Source organism: Hordeum vulgare, chromosome 6H (assembly GCF_904849725.1).
Source record: "Hordeum vulgare subsp. vulgare chromosome 6H, MorexV3_pseudomolecules_assembly, whole genome shotgun sequence".
NCBI lineage: Eukaryota > Viridiplantae > Streptophyta > Magnoliopsida > Poales > Poaceae > Hordeum > Hordeum vulgare.
Window position 1 is genome coordinate 522,302,702 of NC_058523.1, and position 22,203 is coordinate 522,324,904.

The 22,203-nt window shown below is 46.7% G+C and overlaps 1 protein-coding gene across 1 annotated transcript; it reads right to left on the reverse strand.

Moving 5' to 3' along the window:
• Positions 1-18,528: 18,528 nt before the first annotated feature.
• LOC123405737 lies at positions 18,529-21,419 on the reverse strand. The gene is made up of 2 exons (XM_045099313.1): positions 21,204-21,419; positions 18,529-19,429 (listed from the first exon to the last, which is right to left on the reverse strand). The coding sequence occupies exons 1-2, from the start codon at positions 21,417-21,419 to the stop codon at positions 18,884-18,886; spliced, it is 762 nt and encodes a 253-aa protein (XP_044955248.1). The 3' UTR covers positions 18,529-18,883.
• Between the last annotated feature and the right edge of the window lie 784 nt (positions 21,420-22,203).

Sequence of the window (22,203 nt, forward strand, 5' to 3'; positions counted from 1 at the left end):
GCCACCATGGGTATCCAGACCCCGCTGATGGTTATTGGCCAGAGAGGTGTCTCGGTCATGTCTGCCTGTCTCCCGAACCCGTAGGGTCTACACACTTAAGGTTCGATGACGCTAGGGTTATAGGGAATTGTTATACGAGATTACCGAAAGTTGTTCGGAGTCCCGGATGAGATCCCGGACGTCACGAGGAGCTCCGGAATGGTCCGGAGGTAAATATTGATATATAGGACGGATGGTTTCGGACACCGGAAGTGTTTCGGGCATCACCGGTAACGTACCGGGACCACCGGGACCACCGAAGGGGGGCTGCGACCCCAAGAGGTAAGATGGGCTAAGTGGGGGTGGGAACCAGCCCCTAGTTGGGCTGGTGCGCCTCCCCACTCAGCCCATGGCGCAGGGGAAAGAAAAAGAGAGGGGGAACCCTAACTTAGGTGGGCCTTAGGCCCACCAGAGGGGTGCGCCACCCCCTCCTCCCCATCTGGCCGCCACTCCCCCCATCTGGGAGGGCTGCCGCACCCCCTAGGGTGGGAACCCTAGGGGTGGCACCCCCTCTCCCCTTCCCCTATATATAGTGGGCACTTTTGGCCTTTGGAGGACACAGTTTTCCCTCTCCCTCGGCGCAGCCCTGCACTTCTTCCTCCTCCTCTCTGCCGGCGCTTGGCGAAGCCCTGCCGGGAGACCTCGTCTCTCCACCAACACCACGCCGTCGTGTTGCTGGTCTTCTTCCCCAACCTCTCCCTCCTCCTTGCTGGATCAAGGTGCGGGAGACATCACCGGGCTGCACGTGTGTTGAACGCGGAGGTGCCGTTTTTCGGCACTAGATCGGAATCGCTGCGAGTACGACTCCATCAACCGCGTTCTAGCAACGCTTCCGCTTAGCGATCTTCAAAGGTACGAAGATGCTCTTACCCCTCTCTCGTTGCTGGTCTCTCCATAGGAAGATCTGAACATGCGTAGGAAATTTTTTGAATTTATGCTACGTTACCCAACAGATTGGAGTTCCTGAATCTCGGCATAAGGGGAGAGAGTGGAAAAGGCACGCTAGGATGTTTATACTTCGTCCACACGCGTTGATCCATGTGATTCTGTTTTGCACTTAGCATTTCAGTCCCACGTAGACATCATCGTATGTGTGGGTGTTGGTGTGATCGCCCACGCGACCCGTAACACGTGGTTGCCAGCGTGTGGACGAATTAGTTCCTGCCCACACAATCATCACCTAGTCCACGCGTGTGTCAGAGAATTGCTATTCGCCCACATGACGCTCGTACGTTGCTAGATGGCAACTGGAGTTACGCGTACGTGGCAACTAAGTAAACACACGCGACAACTATCATTCGTTATTAGATGGCAAGTACTGTTGCGTGTACGTGGCAATCACATAAGCACACATGGCAACTATGATTAACCATATAAAAACTACCATGAGTGCCGCGAACCACACCGCACCACACACACACCTCTGGACTGGTTCCTTCGCTCTAGCTGCCTGCAATCGAGCGGTGACCTCTGAGCACCACTAGCCTAGTAGCAACAGCGACGACAAGAAGGCGGCGGCAGTCGGACCGCCGCTGAGGGAGCTGCCATCATCATGCAAGGGGACGAGTCGAAGAAGAAGGGGAAAGTGAAGAAGGGGTGGCTGGCGGTGCGCGTCGGTCAGGCCCATGCGGATCGGTAGGGGCAGTTGGGCGACGGGTTCTGGTGGTTTGTCATCCCATCGCCTACCTCTGTCACCCGCTTTTCCAGCGGCTGCTGGAGGCGACGCGGGACACATACGGCCACAACTGCTGCGTCGACGAGTTCATCCACCTGCATGCGGTCGTCGACCGAGATAACTAAAGTGTCCTCTAGTAACGAATGGCAACTAGATAAACGCATATGGAAACTATCCAGGATAACTAAAGTGCCATCCCGCAGATAACTATAATTGACCAGAACAGAGAGAGTTGACATGCTGTTACAATCACATTTGCCATTCTGGATAACTGAAGTTGCCATCCTCGGGGTAACTAAAGTGTCATCCCATGGATAACTAACGTAGCTGCTGTTAGAGCATATATCTCCATATGTGGTTTTGGTAATTGATGACAATTCCTATGGACTAATGGTTGCCTTAAGTTATATTTATAGGATTTGTCCATAGGCACTTCTTGAAGTCCATCTGTTGGGTTCAAGGAGTTTATATGATGGCCAAGATGTTATTCAAGGTATTATCCAAAGAATGGTCATAGAAACACTAGGTTGATCAAGATCTCAAACAAAGAGTAAATCAAGATGATCAACACACAAAGCGTATAAGATGTATCGAGAGGGATCAAGTGATCCCATGGTATGGTAAGCATTGTCCATTACATGTTTGTGTACTAACCCATGGTCTTTGTGAGACTCCTATGTGGGGGTTAGGTGTGCTTCCATTGGGCTTGCGTCAAAAGGAAGATATCATACAACCCATGAAGGATGACGTCAAGTGGTGATCATCATCAAGATTGTGGTGTGCAAGTTCAAGCGGATCAGCACGAATATATCATTGAAACTATTGTCAATGATCATGTGCTGACAAGGACAACCTCATGTGCTAACAAGGACAAGATCAAGATAAGCATTCCTGAGCACTACATGCTTGATTCTTGTGGATGTTCACATGGTGGACAGGACAAGATCAAGATAAGCATTCTTGAGAACTTCATGCTTGATTCTTGTGGATGTCCACATGGTGGACAAATGAAGATGAATACATAAGCTAGGCTTTCCACATTGTGTACGGGAAAGCTACTTGAAGACTTCATCATGTCTTGCTTTCAACTTGAGCCAAGAAGGAACAACAACATCAAGCTCAAGTGAAAGGGCTAACTCAAAGGTATCAGTTCCTTTGACGTTAGTTGTGCGGAGTGATGATCAGCGAATAAAAGTATACACTCAAGTATGAATCATCACTACTCTTTTATGATTCTTGAGTCCTTAGGGATCCCGCACTATTAAGAGGGGATCACAGGTTTTGCGATGAACTTGCTCAAACTACATCTTCACTTTCTGTTCAGACCACATCTCCACTGCTCTGCTGTTATCTGAAAACAGAACCAGTGCCTCGGACATCCGGCCTCCTCCGGACGTCCGAGGGCCGAACGACCGACAGCTTCGGAAATACGGAATCCTATACCAGAGAAATCAGAGCCATTTAACTCGGACTTCCGGCTCCCTCCGGACGTCCGAGGCCCGGATGTCCGGCCAAGTCCCGGAAATCCGAAAGCCTGCACTAGTAGAAGTTGAGTTCTATATCTCGGTAATCCGACTCCCTCCGGACGTCCGAGGGCCGGACGTCCAGCCAAGCTCCGGAAATCCGGAGGTCAACACCAGTAGAATGTGTGCACTATATCTCGGAAATCCGGCTTCCTCCGGATGCCTGAGCACCGGATGTCCGACACCCATCGGAAATCTGGAAGCCACCACTAGTAGAACTTGTGCTGTATAACACGGACTTCCGGGCCACTCCGGACGTCCGTATACTGATGGATTCAAACATGTTCAGGCACACCTACAGGCCTCGGACGTCCGGTCGCTGTTTAATTCAAAATAGTTTCAGTCGTATCTACAGGCCCCGGACGACCGACGCCTGTCGGACGTCCGGACCCTCACGGACGCCCGGACTTCCGATAACTGTCGGACGTACGGACCCTGTGTGACTTAAAGTGTCCCCAACGGCTCTTTTTCTCTCCCCCCTATAAATACCCCCTCCCACTTGGTGAGAGGGTTGCCTAACACAGCCTTATCCTCATAAGAACACATTTCCACCTCACACACATTTGCTCACTCCAAATCTTAGATCCCAAGAGCATTTGTGAGCCCCTTTGAGAGTTGTTCCAATCAAAAGATATATCTTCTCCCTCTCCTTCTCTCAACCCAAAGCTATTTGTGATTTGAGCAAGTTTTGAGCATTCCCCGTGATCTTGTTACTCTTGGAGGTTGGAGACTCCTAGGCGGTAGGAGTTCTTCGGAGAGGAATCAATCCGTGTGATTTCCCCCGGAAATGTTTGTGAGGGCTTGGAAGCCACCTCAAAGGCTTACCACTAGTGGTTGAGAAACGCCTTCGTGGTGTTATCTCAAAGGGAGAATAGGGTGAGCCTTCGTGGCGTTGGTGTGCCTTCTGGTAACATCCACCTCTCTAACGGTGACTAGCTTCCCTCCAAGGAAGTGAACATCGGGATACATCTTCGTCTCAGTGACCTTGGTTATCCTTAACCCTAACTCCTTACTTGTGGTTTACTTGTGTTATTTGAGCATACATACATTGCATATTGCTTGTGCTCATTATATTGTGTTGGCCATTTCTTGTACAAGATTAATCATTCAAGCATACCCTCTATATCCACACGTACATACTTGCAGCCCTTGATATATCGTGTGATATAGTGTGATCTAGTATCTTGTGTTGTTCACCTACTTGTCGTGTGATATAGCTCAAGTAAGTTTGTGTAACTTACTTGTGCTTGTTAGTAACTACATTGTGTCCATCTTGGTAGATCGTGTTGTTGATACACGTTGCAGTTCCAAGTGCATTTAGGATTTGTGCTTGACAAGTACCCTCTTAGTTTATTTCCGCATTAGGTTCAAGCCAAATCTGAAGAAGTTTTTAAATAGCCTATTCACCCCTCCTCTAGGCGTCATCGAGGTCTTTTCAATTGGTATCAGAGCTAGGTCTCTCTTTAATTAGGTTTCACAACCTAGAGAGTATCGATGTCGACTATTGGATTAGTGCACAATGGCATCTTTGACTTTGATGGCACAAATTATACCCTATGGGGAATACGTATGCTTCATCACTTTCGGGCCATGGGCCCAAATACTTTACGAATTGTTCTTGTAGGGATTGGCGACAAAAAGGATGATGCATCTTCATCTACTAATGAAATGTATCTTGATTGTGAGGCTTTTCTTGCCATTCATCGAACCATAAGTCCTGAAGTGTTTAAGTCTATCTCGACTTGCAAGTCAGCTCATGAAGTTTGGACTAAACTTGAAGATATATATGGTGGGTCCAATCTTGATGAAGACGGTATTATGATGAAGGAGTTGGTGCATGAGCTCTTCACTCTTTTCGATCTTAAAGAGTCCACCACTACTTCCATATCCGATTTCTTGCACACCTCAGCATCTTCAATCTCACAAGGTAATGACATGGTGAGTGAAGAAATATATGTTGATGAAAATGGCATAGCCTCTATGGACACGAGCATATCTAGCACCACACATAGTGTAAATTATTGTGCTGATAGGTCATGCATTTCACCTAAAGATTCCTTGACAAATGTCTGTGGTGATATGCCTGCTTCCTCATGTCCTCTTGATCAAAATATCTTGTTTCTCCCTAGTTGCTCTATGACTAACCATTTAGGGGAGATCAAGAAATATGAAGTACTTTTGGCTAATGAAGAATCTGATTCACCAAAAGAATCATCATCAACTCCTCCAGTTCACATATGCCTCATGGCAAGAGGTAATAATGAGGTATCATCTTCCCTGTGCAATAACGATGATATTTGCGATGAGGATGATGATGATGACTTGACTGAAAATATCTATGTGATCAGTAAAATTCTTCATAAAGCTAAAAATAACACTCTTCAAAGGTTCCAAGATGTTCTTGCTTACTTTGAAAACTGTAATGATTCACTTAATCATGAACAAGCTAAAAGTGAACAACTTGAACATGAACTTGAGAAGAGTCATCAAGCATGTAGAGACTTAAGATCTTCAAAAGGAGAGATTGAAGTTGCTCATGATAAACTTAAAAGGGATTTTGAGGTCCTTCTCCTTGAATGCAATAATGTCAAGGGAGAGCTCATCAAAACCTCTAAGATCTATGAGGAGCTTCAATCTACTCATGAGAAGTCTCTATTTGCTACTTACTCCTCTCATATTGTTGATGATACTTGTACATCTAACTCTACCTCTTTTGAAGTATCAACATTGAAGGAGAATGTTGAGCTACGTGCTCAACTTGATTTACTAACTAGCAATTATGGGAAGTTGGAAGAAAACCATGTAATGCTCACAAGCTCTCATGCCGATCTTCTAACATCCCATAATGTGCAAAAGTTAGCTCATGAGGCTATCATCACCAAGGTAACATCAAGCGAGCCTCATGTGGACAATGGCACTACTTCTAGTCAAAGTACTATATTTCCATGTGCTAGTCCTCGTAATTCGTCTACTCATAATGTTGCTACCTCGTGTGATGAATTACTTTCCTTGCCTTGTTGCTCTAACATTGAAGCTTACACTTCCTCTAGTAATTGCATTGATACTAACCGTGCAGAGGAAATCAAAGAGCTCATGGCCCAAGTCACTTCTTTGAAGAAAGACTTGGAACAGTGTCATGAAGGGATGCCCACACTCAACAACGTCCTGTGTGAGCAAACATCTCCGAATGACAAAAATGAGTTTGGAGTTAACTCGAACAAGAACAAGAGGGGCCTAGAACAAGTCAAGAATTCGGCCAAAATCATTTGCTTCAAGTGCAAAGTTAAAGGGCACCATGTTAGATCTTGCCCTCTGAAGACGAAGTCTCAAAGTCACAAGCAACAAGGGAAGCGGCCACAAACTCAATCACATATTCAACTACAAGTTGAAGGAAGGCCTCTTCCTAATAAGACCCAAGCCAACACTCCCCAAGGTGAGAAATCAACTAGGAAGAAAACAAAGGGTAGATGTTGCTACTTATGTCGTGAGAAGGGTCACGTCGCTTTGTCTTGCACAAAAGGTAACTTATCCAACCCAATCACTATTGATGATACATATTCCCTTGGGAAGGATAAGGTTGGCAATGTGTTTGCCAAGTTTGTTGGTACTCAAAATGGTGTCAAGAAAAGAACCATTTGGGTTGCCAAGCCTATTGTGATTAACCTCTTAGGACCCAACATAGTTGGGGACCAACAAGCTCAAACTTGATCAATAGGTGACCTTGGAGGACATTAGAGACTTGGATACATAATGAAGAATTAAGGGGTCTTCATCATTCATATTATCTCAAGCCAAGTCATTTGGATTATCGAGTTCCTATCTTATATCCAATGTGCCTCCTTACGGTAACTTATACTTAAACTGTTTACATTGTTAGGTCCTTGCCCCTTTGCATGTTATGGTTTTGTACCTTGCATGCATTTGTATATGTTGTGCTTCCAAACTTGCTTATCTTGAGTAATCGAGTATGTGTATGTTGTTTTGCACATCATGTACATGTGAGTCCTGTATTGAGCCTATTTGCATCTTGTCTGTATTTTTGTTGGCTCTTGTGAGAGATTAATGAATTATCCCATTGTGGTGGAGTGATGTGCTTTGCACACCTCAAAATCCTATAAATGTGTATACATGGGGAATACCACTTAGTTTTGATGCTTCAAGATTATCTAGTGTCTATGTGGTATGTCTTACTCATGAGAAATTCAAATTCTATATGGTCCATTAAGTATCTCTTGTTGGTTTTAATTTGCCACTTGTTAATGTTATTGGTTTATCACATTATGGGGGAGTAATATGCTATGTGCATATTACAAACCTAGAAAATGTGTACATTTGACGTATTGCCACTTAGCGTTGATATTGTAAACTATCTTGTTCCTAGGTGGCATGCTAGCTCTACAAGTGTCATTTGCTTGCGTTTTATGGGTAAAGATGATCTTGGATATATTTGTGATCTACCAATGAGTATCATTTCAAAAATACTTCTTGTCCTTGACAATTGGTATTCCCATCATATGATTGGAATTGATAATATTCTTTACATTAGATTTTATGTTTCGTTTGTCTTTTTTGCCTCTTATGAATCTATTTTTAACATGTCTAGTATGGTTATAGATATAGAGAAAGTGATGATCCCATCGTGTGCGTTTTGTATTCAAATGCAAATTCTATATAATGCACGTCCCTTGGGGGAGCTATCCTATTCCCTTTAAAAACACTCCCTTTATTCACCCATCATAAAATCATTTGATCCCCATCAAGTGTGTGTTGATGGGAGGCAAGTCTTGCTCTTTATGATGCTTTGTGCCATCATGAAAATTTGTAGAGGGCTTCGTTTGTTGGAACCTAGCTCTCTCTTAGAAACTAGATACCTCTGTTTGTTTTCCTTCAAATGGTTTCTTGTTGCCTTCTATTTGACATGTGTCAATGGATATCTCATTTCTTGAGGTATCTTTTAATTGATATCCTTCAAGTGATAGTTCTTTTTGTTTTAGGATCTTATTATCACTTGATACCTTGTCTTTTGGTGACTTATCAACTTTGTGTTGAGTTGATTCTTAAGAGTCTTGAGCATGCGTATCATATCTACTATATACAACTTCTTTTGCTTGCTCTCCTTCTTTGACCCAATATATAAGGGAAATTCCACCTTGTCATAAATTGGCTAAAGTGTGCATGAAATTCAAATTCATATCTATATGCACATATGTATGTGGAGTTTGTCCTATGTATTGCTGGTTCTCTAACTCTTTGGTCCCAATGAGTTTGGGCACCGTTTTGTTTGTTTTTGTTGTTCCAGGAACAACTGGAGATGCATTGGATGCTCGGCTCACCTATAAGGAAGATGTTGATACCATGTGATTATTGGAGCCAAGTTAGGATGATCAAAGAACAACTATCTACTACATCAATCCAATGTTGTCTCGGTAACAAGTATCCACTTCATGCATTCTTTTCTTGCAAAGGACCCAACCTGTCTTTTCTTTTCCAGGTTGCATCATGGCAAGAATCTCTTGATTTGTTCTCGTAGTACTTGCTTGCTTTCTCAAAGCATCCGAACGATGATGTCTTACTGCTAGTTGGGATGTCTTTGATGTTCGTATGTTGGAAGTTCATATTATACAATAAGAAAATATTAGGCCATGTGCTATGCTTCCAAGCAAAAGATCTCATTGATATATTTATGACTTCCCTTTTTGGATATCTAGTGTTCTTCCTTCTTGTAACCATTTCGTGTGTACATCCTTCTTTGTGGATATATATATCATCATGATTGTCCTCTACTTATAATCTTGGTCACATGAGAGAAGTTACATCTCTAATTGATATCCTCTTTTCTGTCACGTCCACCGCTGCATTTCCTTTCTCGGTTTTGGTGGCAACGTGAAAGGATTTGTTTTGAGTGCGTATTTTATTTTCCTACATCTTGGTGCACTCTTTGGCCGTGAAGATTATTTTTCCTCATGCTTGTCTTGATGAGGGTTTTGCCATTTTCAATTAGTATCCCTCCTCTTGACAAGATTCTTACTTCCTATCTTCACAATGGGTTGTCACAAGCGTTGGTTCTTATTTTGTTTATTAGTCAGCTTGTGAACCCATTTTCTAGTATGTGTGTGTGGGAATGATATGTCTTGCACTTTGTATCTCATATTCATCAAGACTATCTTGATGAGCAATGCTCATCCTTATCTTAAGTCTTCTCAAGTGCTTTGCCATGACTCACACCCATTACTTTGGTTGAGCTTATTCTTAAGTTGCTTCCTTTACATGTTGCTCAACCATTAGTTTTGTGCAATTGATATGCCTATTGTCTCATCTATCTTCTTGCACTCGTTGTGTGTGTCTATTAATTCTGGGGGAGCAACGATCCTACTTTGTGCACCTGTGTCAAATACAAAAATCTCATATTAGTGCACAAATCATGGGGAGCTTCTCTAGTTTTTGATAAAGCACTATGTTGCCTCTATCATAATATCTTTTATTCATGTGGTTCGAAGGACCATATGATTGTTCGTTCCATCTGGAATTCTTGGATTGCTTGCCTCCATCTTTGTATGTCTTTGTGGCATACGATCCTTTTATTTGCAATCTTTGGGTCCTCAATATAGTTTGTTTTCCTCCAACTACTTATCATTGTATTTGTGTATTTTTCTGATTTGCTGAGAAGTACACACTTTTTGGAGGACCACCTACTATTTTGGCTTTCTAAACTTGTCGTCCATTTTGGCAATCGATGCCAATGGGGGAGAAGTTTAGAGAGTTTACTTTGGATATGTTTAGAGGGTTTTTCTTTTATTGCGTAAGCATTTAAATCTTGCACACATGCATTATTACCTTGTATGTGTGCGCTTGGTTGTGCTTATCTCCTTATATAAACTCTCTTGAAGTGGTTGTCTTCAATTACCAAAATGGGGGAGATTGTTAGAGCATATATCTCCATATGTGGTTTTGGTAATTGATGACAATTCCTATGGACTAATGGTTGCCTTAAGTTATATTTATAGGATTTGTCCATAGGCACTTCTTGAAGTCCATCTGTTGGGTTCAAGGAGTTTATATGATGACCAAGATGTTATTCAAGGTATTATCCAAAGAATGGTCATAGAAACACTAGGTTGATCAAGATCTCAGACAAAGAGTAAATCAAGATGATCAACACACAAAGCGTATAAGATGTATCGAGAGGGATCAAGTGATCCCATGGTATGGTAAGCATTGTCCATTACGTGTTTGTGTACTAACCCATGGTCTTTGTGAGACTCCTATGTGGGGGTTAGGTGTGCTTCCATTGGGCTTGCGTCAAAAGGAAGATCTCATACAACCCATGAAGGATGACGTCAAGTGGTGATCGTCATCAAGATTCTGGTGTGCAAGTTCAAGCGGATCAGCACGAATATATCATTGAAACTATTGTCAATGATCATGTGCTGACAAGGACAACCTCATGTGCTAACAAGGACAAGATCAAGATAAGCATTCGTGAGCACTACTTGCTTGATTCTTGTGGATGTTCACATGGTGGACAGGACAAGATCAAGATAAGCATTCTTGAGAACTTCATGCTTGATTCTTGTGGATGTTCACATGGTGGACAAATGAAGATGAATACATAAGCTAGGCTTTCCGCATTGTGCATGGGAAAGCTACTTGAAGACTTCATCATGTCTTGCTTTCAACTTGAGCCAAGAAGGAACAACAACATCAAGCTCAAGTGAAAGGGCTAACTCAAAGGTATGAGTTCCTTTGACGTTAGTTGTGCGGAGTGATGATCAGCGAATAAAAGTATACACTCAAGTATGGATCATCAGTACTCTTTTATGATTCTTGAGTCCTTAGGGATCCCGCACTATTAAGAGGGGATCACAGGTTTTGCGATGAACTTGCTCAAACTACATCTTCACTTTCTGTTCAGACCACATCTCCACTGCTCTGCTGTTATGTGAAAACAGAACCAGTGCCTCGGACATACGGCCTCCTCCGGACGTCCGAGGGCCGGACGACCGACAGCTTCGAAAAACCGGAATCCTATACCAGAGAAATCAGAGCCATTTAACTCGGACTTCCGGCTCCCTCCGGACGTCCGAGGCCCGGATGTCCGGCCAAGTCCCGGAAATCCGGAAGCCTGCACCAGTAGAAGTTGAGTTCTATATCTCGGTAATCCGACTTTATCCGGACGTCCGAGGGTCGGACGTCCGGCCAAGCTCCGGAAATCCGGAGGTCAACACCAGTAGAATGTGTGCACTATATCTCGGAAATCCGGCTTCCTCCGGATGCCCGAGCACCGGATGTCCTACACCCATCGGAAATCCAGAAGCCACCACCAGTAGAACTTGTGCTGTATAACACGGACTTCCGGGCCACTCCGGACGTCCGTATACTGATGGATTCAAACATTTTCAGGCACACCTACAAGCCTCGGACGACCGACCCCTGTCGGACGTCAGGTCGCTGTTTAATTCAAAATAGTTTCAGTCGTATCTACAGGCCCCGGATGACCGACGCCTGTCGGACGTCCGGACCCTCACGGACGCCCGAATTTCCGACAACTGTCGGACGTCCGGACCCTGTGTGACTTAAAGTGTCCCATGGTATGGTAAGCATTGTCCATTACGTGTTTGTGTACTAACCCATGGTCTTTGTGAGACTCCTATGTGGGGGTTAGGTGTGCTTCCATTGGGCTTGCGTCAAAAGGAAGATCTCATACAACCCATGAAGGATGACGTCAAGTGGTGATCGTCATCAAGATTCTGGTGTGCAAGTTCAAGCGGATCAGCACGAATATATCATTGAAACTATTGTCAATGATCATGTGCTGACAAGGACAACCTCATGTGCTAACAAGGACAAGATCAAGATAAGCATTCGTGAGCACTACATGCTTGATTCTTGTGGATGTTCACATGGTGGACAGGACAAGATCAAGATAAGCATTCTTGAGAATTTCATGCTTGATTCTTGTGGATGTTCACATGGTGGACAAATGAAGATGAATACATAAGCTAGGCTTTCCGCATTGTGCATGGGAAAGCTACTTGAAGACTTCATCATGTCTTGCTTTCAACTTGAGCCAAGAAGGAACAACAACATCAAGCTCAAGTGAAAGGGCTAACTCAAAGGTATCAGTTCCTTTGACGTTAGTTGTGCGGAGTGATGATCAGCGAATAAAAGTATACACTCAAGTATGAATCATCACTACTCTTTTATGATTCTTGAGTCCTTAGGGATCCCGCACTATTAAGAGGGGATCACAAGTTTTGCGATGAACTTGCTCAAACTACATCTTCACTTTCTGTTCAGACCACATCTCCACTGCTCTGCTGTTATCTGAAAACAGAACCAGTGCCTCGGACATCCGGCCTCCTCCGGACGTCCGAGGGCCGAACGACCGACAGCTTCGGAAATACGGAATCCTATACCAGAGAAATCAGAGCCATTTAACTCTGACTTCCGGCTCCCTCCGGACGTCCGAGGCCCGGATGTCCGGCCAAGTCCCGGAAATCCGAAAGCCTGCACCAGTAGAAGTTGAGTTCTATATCTCGGTAATCCGACTCCCTCCGGACATCCGAGGGCCGGACGTCCGGCCAAGCTCCGGAAATCCGGAGGTCAACACCAGTAGAATGTGTGCACTATATCTCGGAAATCCGGCTTCCTCCGGATGCCCGAGCACCGGATGTCCGACACCCATCGGAAATCTGGAAGCCACCACCAGTAGAACTTGTGCTGTATAACACGGACTTCCGGGCCACTCTGGACGTCCGTATACTGATGGATTCAAACATGTTCAGGCACACCTACAAGCCTCGGACGACCGACCCCTGTCGGACGTCCGGTCGCTGTTTAATTCAAAATAGTTTCAGTCGTATCTACAGGCCCCGGACGACCGACGCCTGTCGGACGTCCGGACCCTCACGGACGCCCGGACTTCCGATAACTGTCGGACGTCCGGACCCTGTGTGACTTAAAGTGTCCCCAACGGCTCTTTTTCTCTCCCCACTATAAATACCCCGTCCCACTTGGTGAGAGGGTTGCCTAACACAGCCTTATCCTCATAAGAACACATTTCCACCTCACACACATTTGCTCACTCCAAATCTTAGATCCCAAGAGCATTTGTGAGCCCCTTTGAGAGTTGTTCCAATCAAAAGATATATCTTCTCCCTCTCCTTCTCTCAACCCAAAGCTATTTGTGATTTGAGCAAGTTTTGAGCATTCCCCGTGATCTTGTTACTCTTGGAGGTTGGAGACTCCTAGGCGGTAGGAGTTCTTCGGAGAGGAATCAATCCGTGTGATTTCCCCCGGAAAAGTTTGTGAGGGTTTGGAAGCCACCTCAAAGGCTTACCACTAGTGGTTGAGAAACGCCTTCGTGGTGTTATCTCAAAGGGAGAATAGGGTGAGCCTTCGTGGAGTTGGTGTGCCTTCGTGGTAACATCCACCTCTTTAATGGTGACTAGCTTCCCTCCAAGGAAGTGAACATCGGGATACATCTTCGTCTCAGTGACCTTGGTTATCCTTAACCCTAACTCCTTACTTGTGTTTTACTTGTGTTATTTGAGCATACATACATTGCATATTGCTTGTGCTCATTATATTGTGTTGGCCATTTCTTGTACAAGATTAATCATTCAAGCATACCCTCTATATCCACATGTACATACTTGCAGCCCTTGATATATCGTGTGATATAGTGTGATCTAGTATCTTGTGTTGTTCACCTACTTGTCGTGTGATATAGCTCAAGTAAGTTTTTGTAACTTACTTGTGCTTGTTAGTAACTACATTGTGTCCATCTTGGTAGACCGTGTTGTTGATAGACGTTGCAGTGCCTAGTGCATTTAGGATTTGTGCTTGACAAGTACCCTCTTAGTTTATTTCCGCATTAGGTTCAAGCCAAATCTGAAGAAGTTTTTAAATAGCCTCTTCACCCCCCCTCTAGGCGTCATCGAGGTCTTTTCAGCTGCGTCTCGACGTATGGGCGGATTTGCTTCATGCCACACGCACTGGTGAAGATGAGTAGTATTTGTTGCGAGTGTCACAAAAAGTAGCTACGCCCACACGTGTGGAAAATTTTACTATTCACCCACGCATGCCCCGTGTGGAATGCCTTCTGCATACATCATACACGATATGTGGACGAATGTCTAAATATACCAAAAGTATGATAAATATCGGAACCCTTCAAAAAGCATGCTTTCGTTTACGTAAGAGCATCTCCAACAGCCGTGCTGCAAAAATCGCTTTTTTAGCGCGCACGCAATAACAAAAGTTGCTCTAGGGTCGCGCGATAAGCGCGCGCAACATAAAGAGTACATCGCGCCGTCGGAATCGGCATCGTACGCTCCTTATTTGGTGCGTCCGCTTCGGCGCGCTGCACACTCGAGCGCTCGCGCCGCTCTCTCTCCACCGCGCCACCTTCGCCTCGCCACGCGCCGCCGTCGGTGAACTGCCCGATGGACGCCCCCGCCGGCACCCCCTTCACCCCTTCATACACCCGTGACTCCTCCGCTGGGGCCGTCGTCGTCGCCGCCGCCGCCGCAAACCCTAGCGCTGGGAGCTTTGGCTTCGCCGCCGCCACCGCTCCTCCAAGCACCGGCGTCGCGCGCGGCCTTTTCATGCCGCCACAGATGACCTCGGCGGCGGGTGGCCTCGCGTCGGCGCCCGCCATGAACCCACGTGCCCCCCTCTTGCAGCTCTCAAATGTGGCGCAGACGAAGAAGGGCAAGGTTTCCCGAAGAAGAAGAAGGCGACGGACGGCTCCGGCTCCTCCAAGCCGTGCAGAAAGAGACTTGCAGGACGTGTGACAGCCGTGGCGGCTCCTGAATCGCCGGCGAGCTCACTTGTTCAGCCGCCGGCCGACGCCCAATAGGTGTTCGAGGAAATGCACCAAAGGTTAAAAAAATGTTGTTGTTATTTTTTGAATGCATACATATAGATAGCTCATTTGCTTCGTTGTATATCCTTTCTAGTGTCAACGATGAGGCATATATGTCAACTGTGGGTGTTGGCTCCAACAATTCTCATTGGTCTCAAACCAATGACATGCATTTCGATAGCCATGAGTTCGAGGTGGACGAGGATGGTGAGGGCTTTTTCGACGCACCGAAAGGAAGAGGAGGCAACTACACCAACAATGAAGACATATTGCTATTTAATACTTGGTTGCATGTGTCGAGCGATTCATCCATTGGAGGTAATCAAAGTAAAGATGCATATTGAAACCGTATGAAGGAGCACTTTGATCTACACAACAAGAGTGGAATTGACCACTCGGCACGATCTCTTCGCTCCCGGTGGTCGAAAATCAACCGAGATTGTCAAAAGTAGGTGGCCGCACAAAAGGCGGTTGACAAGTTGAACCCAAGTGGCACTAATGATATAGATAGGGTAAGTGCCATTTCATCCATGTTCATCATACTTGTTCTTGGTGTTTGTAGTGCTAACTTGTTTTGTTTTTTTGTAGTTCGATATTGCACAAAACTTGTTCAAATGAGAGGAGAAGAAGACCAAGAAAGGGAACATCAAGAAAGGGAGACCATTTACCTTGCCTCATTGCTATGAAGAATTGAAGGATGATGAGAAGTGGAAGAAGCATGACGACATCGATGATGTTGATGAGAGCAACAAACGCAAGAAAAAAATTGAGTTGGATCATGATGAGGAGGAGGCATCAAGTGATGACGTCAAGAGAAGCCCTACACCAAACTCAGTTTCTTACTCGAAGCCAGAACGACCGGATGGGTGCAAGAAAGATGTAAAAGAAAAGAAGAAGAGGAAAGGGGACGATGAGCTCAAAAATGCTATGAAAGCTATTGTGAAGGCAAGAAAAGAAGCGAACGAGGTGAGGAAGATGGCAAGGACCCAAGATGCCGCGACCGAGGAGAGGAGGTTGGCGGCCGAGGAGAGGAGGGTGGCGGCCAAGGAGAGGAAGGTGACATTGAAGGAGAGGAAGGCGACCATGGAGGAGCGATCTAGGTTGTTGGAATGGGAGAAGTATTTGTTCTTCTTGGACACGTGTACTCTCAATGAGGCGCAAAAGGAGTATATCAATCTTACCCGTGAAGATGTCTTGATACAAAAAAGAGCCATGCTTCGCAGCATGGGTGGTGGTGGCATTGGCGGCATGAGTGGCGGTGGCATAGGCGGCATGGGTGCCATGGGTGGCTACGGAGCACCTTCGGGCGGCATTGACGGCATGGGTGGCGGTGGCACGGGAGGCATGGATGGCTACGGAGCACCTTCGGGCGGCATTGACGGCATGGGTGGCGGTGGCATGGGCGGCACGGGAGGCATGGATGGCTTCGGAGTACCTTCGGGCGGCATTGGCGGCATGAGAGGCGGTGGCATTTGCGGCATGGGACGCATGGATGGCTTCGGAGCACCTCCGGACGGCATTGGCGGCATGAGAGGTATGAGTTTTGCGTCTCTCATGGGAGGCATGGGAGCACCTCCGGGCGCCATGGGCGGCATGTCTTCCGGTGTGCCAACACCTTCGCATGATCTTGCCAACACCCGTGAAGAGGAGGAGAAAGAATCCGCTTCGGATGATGAATCGGAGGAATATGAAGATGAAGATGAAGATGAATATGTGGACGAGGCTTGATGTGGGCATGAATTTGAACTAGTGGGCATGAACTTGGTTGGACGATTTTTGTGGGCATGAACTTTTTATGTCATCATGAACTTGTTTGTATGATTTAAATTATGTCATGTCTTGTTTTGATGTTTGAAATTTATTTTGTGTTTAAAATGGGTCAAAAATACAACACATGGCAAGCACCGGCTGTTCGTGCGTGCTGCATTTTAGCGCGCGTGCTGGAGCTACGCGCGGGCGCTGCATTTTAATGCGCCTGCTGAAGCCAGTGCTGGCCGTCGCACCAAAACAAACAAACCACGCGTTGAAAATTGTATTTTAACGCCCCGCGAATAGCGGGCTGTTGGAGATGCTGTAACAAAAGATGAACTGTGCAGATCCGTCCTTGACCAAATCAATCAATATAGATCAATCGGCGCCGCTAACATGACCGGTTCCATCCGTACGTTCTAGGACTATGCATGTTTCCTATTAGAAAAAAGGACTGCGCATGTCAAACAGTAATAAATTAAGTTCTTTTTGAAACTAATAAAAAAATAAGTTTATGAATCAAAATGGTTGTTGATTAGGGGAGTTAATTAATTGTAGCGTGGTGTTTTTACCTGACAATTGCACTGATGTAATTGTATGGAATCGCCTAGCACGTCAAGCAACACAATAAGTTGTAGAACTCCGCATGTCAAACATAGTCAGGTTAAGTTTCATACCAAATCTCGTTCAAAAAAAAAGTTTCATACCAAATCAAAATGGTGATGCATGCACGACCGCACGTACGTACACGTAATTGTCGTATATACACCAGTTGGTGCATGACTTGTATATATCCACTACGCAGTAACCTGTTAAGCGGTTCAATGTCGATTGAAACAAGTAAAAGTATAATTCGTCGCACAAGAAAGTGAAGCAGAATTAGGTGCTGATTTCTGGATGAGCAATGCTACACATACATAACTTTACATGATTTTTATAAACAGGTAGATTTTGATTGAAGATTAAAGGGATGAGGGCTCCATCTCCTTTAAAAATCAGGAGGGAGTGGTTAGTTAAGAAGAAAGAATCTTAGTCAGCGTGTAATTTTATATAATTCTTTGAATGTCTAGTATTTTTTTTTGAATATATACTTTGAAAAGCCATGCACCACCGAGCACTGAAGCTAGGGCTGTATTGCTCTCCGTCAGAAAATGACGGAGGCGCCCGTGCATGGTGTGGTATGCGTGTATATCATGCGTTGCGTTGCGTTGGCCTAGCTTTGCTTCAAGAAAGTGTGGTTCGAATAATAATCAAGAAAGGAAGAAAGAGAGAGGTAGGGTCGGGGAGATAGATGTGTAAGAGGAGCAAGATCATGCCTGAAGCGAGTGCAGCATGTTCTCACCTCTTTCTTCACCTCCTCCTCTGAAACTCGATGCTGATGAACCCACTCCCTGAACGACACGACATGAATCTAGCTACCAGCTGCGGAAAGAAACGCGGTACCTGATCATATTCTCCTAGGACCCCATGCACCATTATTAATTGGAATATGTGATTGCTTTCATGTCCTGCTCGGACTCGATGGGCATCCATGAGCGACATGAGAGGATTGAAGCGATGTGAGGTGCTGGTTCATCACCTGCTTTGGGCTCGCACCGCCGAATTCGAACTCGTTTGATTTGAGCTGGGAGTTTGTAAAAGAACACGATAGGGAGGCAGATCATGTTGTAGTATATGTAAACCGGGCTGCGACGACTGTGATGCAATCAACTGTTAATAATTATACATCGGGACTTCTAATTAATCTACTACTCCAGTACACACGCATGTGCAAGAATCAGAAGAAAAACAAGGCCGAAATCGTAAGCAATATGGATCCCAGACTAGCTAATCACCTACCGCCTCTCATGCATCTCCGTATCTCTCTGCGTCTCTATGTACTACGTGCAGTGTACATGATCCGTCGTCTCCGGTGGACAGATGGACTCCTCCCCGCGCTCTCGCGCGCTCCGGTGCGCACATCCGCCATGCGCGCGCGCACGCACGCACGCACGGAGGGCCGCCGGGGCTCGATGATCGGCCGGTCGATCAGGAGGTGACCCTGGCGCGGGTGCACGGGGCGAAGGAGTAGCCGTGCTGCTGGTGGCCGCCGGCGTGGACGTGCACGCGGTGCGAGGAGGAGGAGTGGGAGTGCGCCGTCTCCCGGTCGACGAGCGCGCGCAGGCGGAGGAACTCGTCGACGGAGCAGGGCAGCCGGAGCGGGCCGGCCGAGTCGTAGCCGTACGTGTCCCGGGCCGCCTCCAGGAGCCGCTGGAAGAGCGGGTGGTAGAGGTAGGCGATGGGGATGACGAACCGACGGTACCCGTCGCCCTGCTGCTCCGCCTGGCCGACGCGCACCGCCAGCCACCCCTTCTTCACCTTCCCCTTCTTCTCCGCATGGTCCCCTTGCATGATGATGATGGCAGCTCCCTCGCCGGCGGTCCGACTGCCGCCGCCCTCTCGCCGTCGCTGCTGCTGCTGGTGCTGGCGGTGCTGAGAGGCCACTGCTCTATTGCAGGCAGCTACAGCCAATTGCTCCAGAGGTGTGTGTGTGGTGCGGTGTGGTTCGCGGCGCTGGCGGTGGTTTTTATAGGACTGCTAGCTTCTGCTTGGCTCGTGCGGGGCGGGAGGAGATTAGGTTAGAAGATTTAGCCGCCGGTGCGTGGCGCCGCTGCCTGTACGTACGGCGTCCTTTGCTACGGAACCCGGGGCTTCCGCGTCTGAGGCTGACACGGCGGCCCGCCGGAATAATCGGGTTACGGCGTCGGGGTCGACCGCTGGCCGTACGTACTGGGCGATCGGCCTCAGTCGCGGTGAGGGGGATAGGTAGGGTGGGGTGGAGCCGCGAGGGTGGAAGGTGGAGGGATGGCTACGGTGGCCCGACCGACGGGTGGTGCACAGGTCGTACGTGCGTCGTCCTTTGGTCGTGGCTCGGGTGGCCCACGATGGCGGAGTGTCCGTAGCAGGTGGGATTACTCTTCTTCTTCTGAGTTGTGTGTCCGAGTGGCCTGTTGCTGTGTGTGACTGCTGCGCCACGGCCACGGGAGATGTTGATGCATGGGGGCAATTAATTGGTCGGGCTCTCGTCTAGTAGCTCTGCTCATGGCCGGATTGTTGGATCTTAGCTGTTGGAGTGGCCCTCTGGGTTAAGTTCTGGTGGTTTCTGTTAGGATTTCGGGACTGTTTTAGTATGGCGGGTTTCTTGTCGGATGGGGCGCTTCTAGAGCTGTGGTCTCATGCATACATGGTTTATATCTCGTGGACATCGTGTCATTATGATGAATAGTATTTACTCCCTTCGTTCCTAAGCAGAGAAATATAAATGAATATATATACTTTAAAATATGTTTATATATCCATATGCAGTTTTTAGTGAAATCTTTAAAAAGCTTATAAACATGATTTATTTCTACTATCCTTCATAACACTATAAGCTCCCAAGTTTTAAAAAGACTACATTAAAAAAAGGTCTTCAACTGAAATCGGCTCATCTGATTTTGACCGGTTAACATTTGTCAAAGTTCTCTCATTTAATTTTTTATACTACTCCCTCCGTTACAGTTTAGAAGTCACACGCGTGTATCTAAATCACCAATTTGTTAACATAAAAATTGTATCATTAGAAAATAGAACATCTAAAGTTTATAATAATATATTTTATGTTATATATGCCTCTAATTAAGTTGGTCAAATTGACGACATAGGTATATGTGCCGGACTTGTAAATAAGACGGAGGAAGTATAAGTTATGCTTCCTAATTTATTTCTAAGACCTCACAATTAATTCGGTCTTTAAATTAGGATTGGGTCATCCGATTTTGACCATGTCAATAATTTCTCAAGAGCTCTGTCGTTCAATTCTTTTAGTTCCGAATCTTCTTTAATTTTGAAATTAAACTCTTTCATTCAGTTGAGATATTTAAGTTTGAATTTGGTTTACCATTTTGATAGCACCAATGATTTCCTAAATCAACCAGCAATAATTGGCCAACAAAAAATATATTAACACTGCGCACCTCAAAAATGCTAGACGTACGGATAATTACGGATGTTTTACAGATCCTTCTCTCCCTCACAACTAATCTTTCCCCCTTGATTTTCATGATGGGGTCGGCTTCCATCTAACAACCAATTAAATCTGGATACACCAGCTCATCCGTAATCCTTTGTAAAATATTTCCGTATCTGTAGCAAAGCTCCTGCGCACCCTCCCACCACCTAGAGAAAAGAAAGCAACGAAGTGCACCGGATGGCTTCCGCGACCTCGTGCCCGCGGCCGACAACGGCGGATTGATCTCCTTCCTCCGGCCTCCACTTCAACCGTCGAGACCACACACGGACTGCTCTTCGCGTCCTCTCTCAACCGCACTTCTTCTCCCCTCCAGGCCCTCGTGGTGCTGCTCATGGCCCTCGCGTCCGTGCCGTCACCTTCGACTCCGTCGGCCGCCTCGAATGCCACAACCGCGTTGGTTGCTGCTGCGCTGGCCTCCCGCATGGCCGTCTCGACAGCTAGTGGCCGCTTGTCCCGCGCTGGACTCCCGCCGAGGCTGGTTGTGGCAGCATCAAAGGCAGCGCAGTCGGGCATGCACTTCCTCCCGAGCTCGCGGCCTCCCCCGACTAGCGTCGCCGCGTTGTCCGCCCGGGACACAGACTGTGCTGCTCCAGCTCGTGCCCCTGGTCTGTGAATGGAGGGCTTGGGTCATCGTCGTCGCCGTCGATTGTATGTCTCCCGTCCTCAGCCTCTGTTGACGCTGCTCCTGTCGACGCTGCTTCATCGTCCTTGTCTGATGTTGTCAGCATGTCGTCCCTGACTTCTGCCGGTGCTGCTACGTCGTCCTCAACTCCAGCTGAAGCACCGGCGTCACATCCGGTCGCCGTTGCTGAAGTGCCATCCTCAACTCCAACTGGCTCCGCTACATCGTCGACGACTCCTGCTGGCTCCGCTACGTCGTCCTCAACTCCTATTGAAATGGCATTGTCCTCGACTCGTATGGACACTCTGCCTGGTATGGACACGGCGCGGCTTGTTTCTTGGCGCTCCCTTACCGACGATGAAGAAGACGAAGACGATGTGCTGGCTTCGCACACACCACCGTCGGCTACCAAATCCTCATTTCCGGCTGCTCGCCTGGGAACGGCCTGTGATGCGGATGCATGCGGAGGTTGGAATAAGGTGTTGACAAAGTGCAACGTGCAACATCCGACGTCACTAGCCACTACACTGGCTCCATGTCTTGTCCCCACTTGGCTTCATAGCAGATGTTATACATGCCTTCTCCCTAGACACCGTGCAGCGATGTGTCGAGATCCTTTTAGGTGTTTTCGGTGTGTTGAGAATGGTCATCGAGCACATGAGTGCCGCAATTCCC

What these genes read in the sequence shown, in the direction of transcription:
- LOC123405737 (XM_045099313.1), bottom strand. Translation starts at nt 21,419, where the DNA reads ATGCCCGACTGCGCTGCCTTTGATGCTGCCACAACCAGCCTCGGCGGG. An exon ending in GGGCCTGGAGGGGAGAAGAA is followed by an intron (nt 19,430 to 21,203) that starts GTGCGGTTGAGA and finishes AGAAGCTAGCAG; the next exon opens with TCCTATAAAAACCACCGCCA.